Below are 5000 nucleotides of genomic sequence, written 5' to 3'. Positions count from 1 at the left end.
CCTCCACCCCCCACCCCCCTACTCACCCCTCCACTCCTCCTCTCCTCCACTCCTCCACCACTCACTCCTCCACCCTCCAACAGATCAGATCAACCCTGGTCACAGTCAGAAAACCTCCTGGAGCTGCAGGTTTGACAGGAAATACTTGGGGGGCAGAGTGGATGGGGGGGGGGGGGGTAGAGGATGAGAGTGTGGAGGGGGGGGCGGAGGGGGAGAGGATGAGAGGGTGGAGGGGGGTTGGAGGCTAAAAGTGGAACCACAAGGAGCTAAAAAAGAAGAGCGCATCAGTCTGAATTACATCCTGTTGTCTTTACACATGAGTGGGTGGAGGATGGATGGATGATGGGTGGATGATGGGTGGATGGGTGGAGGATGGATGGGTGATGGGTGGATGGTGGATGATGGGTGGATGGGTGGAGGATGGGTGGAGGAGGGATGGGTGATGGGTGGATGGTGGATGGATGGGTGGAGGATGGATGATGGATGGATGGGTGGAGGATGGGTGGAGGATTTGATGGATGATGGGTGGATGGTGGATGGATGATGGATGGATGGGTGGAGGATGGGTGGAGGATGGATGGATGATGGGTGGAGGATGGATGGATGATTGGTGGAGGATGGATGGATGATGGGTGGAGGATGGATGGATGATGGGTGGAGGATGGATGGATGATGGTGGAGGATGGATGGATGATGGGTGGAGGATGGATGGATGGTGGGAGTTTAGCGTCATTGCCCTGAGGTGCCGAAGCACAATTCAGTCATTCATACGCCTCCTGAACTGTGGGGGCGCCAGGGGCCACTAGGGGGCGCCAGGGGCCACTAGGGGGCACTAGGGGGCGCCAGGGGCCACTAGGGGGCACTAGAGGGCACTAGAGGGCACCAAGGGCCACTAGGGGCCACTAGGGGGTGTCAGGGGCCAGTAGGGGTGCTAGGGGCCACTAGGGGGCACTAGGGGGCACTAGGGGCCACTAGGGGGTTCCAGGGGCCACTTGGGGGCGCCACCGTCTGGGGACACTTTTGTAAAACCACCGTCTGTTCCATGTTCACGGTTCAGTGTTGTAAATGCGTCAGTCCAGATCCAGTGTGATCCGGATCCAGGCTTCAATCTCGAGTCCGGTCCTATACTCCATGTCTGGCTTTAGCTCCGCCCCAGGCTGCGCTCTGGCCCCGCCCCCGGGCTCTCCGCCTCACTGTGACCGGAAGTGGCTCCAGAAGCGGCGGCAGAAGTGGAGGAACCCCTGAAATGGATTAAAAGTGTGTTTGCGGGCTGCGTGCGGGGTGTGTGCGGGCTCCGGGAGGCCTGCGGTCCCTCCGAGGAGCTGCGGCCGCTCTCGGGATGGCTCGGAGCGGCGACATCATCCACCTGAACGTCGGGGGGAAGAGGTGAGGCGAGCCGATGCTAAGCAGGGGCTAACTCCCGGCTTCCATTATCGGACAGCTCATTGTATCCCCCCACTTTTCAGTGTTTTAAAGAAGTTTAGAATCTCCAAAACCCCGCAGAGCCAAAGTTTGACGTTCCAGCTCCGTAATGAACGAGTAATAAGTCACACAAACCGCCTTCTGCTGTTTCTAACCGGGAGAAACTTGAGTTCGTGTCCGGCGACACGCATCAGGCGCAGCCGCTCTGTTGTGGACGGAGACGAAACTGGACCACAGATTAATAACAGATCAGCGAATGCGGCAAGTAATCAACAATAAAATCAGAAGAGAATTAAAAAGGTGTCCGATATTGGAGGCAGGTTGACGTGTCGATATATTAATGCTCTGGAAACACCGAGAAGGTGACAAAGCGGGACGCTGCTTCACAAAGTGCTCGCCTCAAAGACGGACTGTGTGGTGTCCGATAATGGAAGCACCGTCGCTTGGTGCAATTCCGACGCGACTTGATGGTCGTGTCCGATAAAGGAACCACACAGAACTGGATACCGTGTAAACAAAGTGTGTGTGTGTGTGTGTGTGTGTGTGTGTGTGTGTGTGTGTGTGTGTGTGTGCGCAGGTTCAGTACCTCCCGACAGACCCTCACCTGGGTCCCTGACTCCTTCTTCTCCAGGTGGGTTCAGGAAACACACTTACTTGTTTGTTCTATTGGTCGTTTCCATGGCGACGCTCGTCTCAATTGAAACTGATCGTTTCTTCTGCAGCCTGCTGAGCGGAAGAATCTCCACCCTGAAGGACGAGACGGGGGCCGTGAGTCCTGAGAGTGTGTGTGTGTGTGTGTGTGTGTGTGTGTGAGTGAGTGAGTGAGTGAGTCCTGAGTGTGTGTGTGTGTGTGTGAGTGAGTGAGTGAGTGAGTCCTGAGTGTGTGTGTGTGTGTGTGTGTGTGTGTGTGTGTGTGTGTGTGTGTGTGTGTGTGTGTGTGTGTGTGTGTGTGTGTGTGTGTGTGTGTGTGTGTGTGTGTGTGTGTGTGTGTGTGAGAGGGGGAGAGAGAGAGAGAGAGAGAGAGAGAGTGACGCTCCTCCTCCTCCTCCTCAGATCTTCATCGACAGAGAACCCTCCCTCTTCTCTCCCATCCTGAACTTCCTGAGAACCAAAGAGCTTCATCCTCGTTCTGTCAACGTTCTGCTGCTGCTGCATGAAGCCGAGTTCTACGGGATCACTCCTCTGGGTGAGACGCACTCTATCACTCCTCTGGGTGAGATGCACTCTATCACTCCTCTGGGTGAGACGCACTCTATCACTCCTCTGGGTGAGATGCACTCTAACACTCCTCTGGGTGAGATGCACTCTAACACTCCTCTGGGTGAGACGCACTCTATCACTCCTCTGGGTGAGATGCACTCTATCACTCCTCTGGGTGAGAGCACTCTATCACTCCTCTGTGAGACCCGTCTTCATTCCTCTGACCACCTTCACCCCGACCACCACCTATCACTCTCTGGGTGAGACGCACTCTATCACTCCTCTGGAGAGGCACTCTATCACTCCTCTGGTGAGACGCACTCTATCACTCCTCTGGGTGAGACGCACTCTATCACTCCTCTGGGTGAGACGCACTCTATCACTCCTCTGGGTGAGACGCACTCTATCACTCCTCTTGGTGAGACGCACTCTATCACTCCTCTGGGTGAGACGCACTCTATCACTCCTCTGGGTGAGACGCACTCTATCACTCCTCTGGGTGAGACGCACTCTATCACTCCTCTGGGTGAGACGCCTCTCTCTGGCTATCACTCCTCTGGGTGAGACGCACTCTATCACTCCTCTGGGTGAGACGCACTCTATCACTCCTCTTGGGTGAGACGCACTCTATCACTCCTCTGGGTGAGACGCACTCTATCACTCCTCTGGGTGAGACGCACTCTATCACTCCTCTGGGTGAGACGCACTCTATCACTCCTCTGGGTGAGACGCACTCTATCACTCCTCTGGGTGAGACGCACTCTATCACTCCTCTGGGTGAGACGCACTCTATCACTCCTCTGGGTGAGACGCACTCTATCACTCCTCTGGGTGAGACGCACTCTATCACTCCTCTGGGTGAGACGCACTCTATCACTCCTCTGGGTGAGACGCACTCTATCACTCCTCTGGTGAGACGCACTCTAACACTCCTCTGGGTGAGACGCACTCTATCACTCCTCTGGGTGAGACGCACTCTATCACTCCTCTGGGTGAGACGCACTCTATCACTCCTCTGGGTGAGACGCACTCTATCACTCCTCTGGGTGAGACGCACTCTATCACTCCTCTGGGTGAGACGCACTCTATCACTCCTCTGGGTGAGACGCACTCTATCACTCCTCTGGGTGAGACGCACTCTATCACTCCTCTGGGTGAGACGCACTCTATCACTCCTCTGGGTGAGACGCACTCTATCACTCCTCTGGGTGAGACGCACTCTATCACTCCTCTGGGTGAGACACTCTATCACTCCTCTGGGTGAGACGCACTCTATCACTCCTCTGGGTGAGACGCACTCTATCACTCCTCTGGGTGAGACGCACTCTATCACTCCTCTGGGTGAGACGCACTCAAACACTCCTCTTGGTGAGACGCACTCTATCACTCCTCTGGGTGAGACGCACTCTATCACTCCTCTGGGTGAGACGCACTCTAACACACTCCTCTGGGTGAGACGCACTCTAACACTCCTCTGGGTGAGACGCACTCTATCACTCCTCTGGGTGAGACGCACTCTATCACTCCTCTGGGTGAGACGCACTCTAACACTCCTCTGGGTGAGACGCACTCTAACACTCCTCTGGGTGAGACGCACTCTATCACTCCTCTGGGTGAGACGCACTCTAACACACTCCTCTGGGTGAGACGCACTCTATCACTCCTCTGGGTGAGACGCACTCTAACACTCCTCTGGGTGAGACGCACTCTATCACTCCTCTGGGTGAGACGCACTCTAACACTCCTCTGGGTGAGACGCACTCTATCACTCCTCTGGGTGAGACGCACTCTATCACTCCTCTGGGTGAGACGCACTCTAACACACTCCTCTGGGTGAGACGCACTCTATCACTCCTCTGGGTGAGACGCACTCTAACACTCCTCTGGGTGAGACGCACTCTAACACTCCTCTGGGTGAGACGCACTCTATCACTCCTCTGGGTGAGACGCACTCTAACACACTCCTCTGGGTGAGACGCACTCTATCACTCCTCTGGGTGAGACGCACTCTATCACTCCTCTGGGTGAGACGCACTCTAACACACTCCTCTGGGTGAGACGCACTCTATCACTCCTCTGGGTGAGACGCACTCTATCACTCCTCTGGGTGAGACGCACTCTAACACTCCTCTGGGTGAGACGCACTCTAACACTCCTCTGGGTGAGACGCACTCTATCACTCCTCTGGGTGAGACGCACTCTATCACTCCTCTGGGTGAGACGCACTCTAACACACTCCTCTGGGTGAGACGCACTCTATCACTCCTCTGGGTGAGACGCACTCTAACACTCCTCTGGGTGAGACGCACTCTATCACTCCTCTGGGTGAGACGCACTCTATCACTCCTCTGGGTGAGACGCACTCTAACACTCCTCTG

General features: G+C 55.7%; 1 protein-coding gene across 1 annotated transcript in view; it reads left to right on the top strand.

Moving 5' to 3' along the window:
- Window positions 1-1219: 1219 nt before the first annotated feature.
- The window catches only part of shkbp1 (SH3KBP1 binding protein 1), an 18411-nt gene continuing 14630 nt past the window's right edge, over window positions 1220-5000 (top strand). Inside the window, exons 1-4 of the mRNA XM_080522295.1 lie at window positions 1220-1386; window positions 2000-2053; window positions 2145-2190; window positions 2476-2608. Coding sequence (XP_080378421.1) covers window positions 1340-1386; window positions 2000-2053; window positions 2145-2190; window positions 2476-2608 — 280 coding nt within the window. The 5' untranslated portion in view covers window positions 1220-1339. The remainder of the gene's footprint in view (window positions 1387-1999; window positions 2054-2144; window positions 2191-2475; window positions 2609-5000) is intronic.

This window comes from Blennius ocellaris, assembly GCF_963422515.1.
Source record: "Blennius ocellaris genome assembly, contig: SCAFFOLD_56, whole genome shotgun sequence".
NCBI classification, from domain to species: domain Eukaryota; kingdom Metazoa; phylum Chordata; class Actinopteri; order Blenniiformes; family Blenniidae; genus Blennius; species Blennius ocellaris.
Note: the sequence above shows the minus strand (reverse complement) of the source record. Positions and strands in the feature narration are given on the sequence as shown.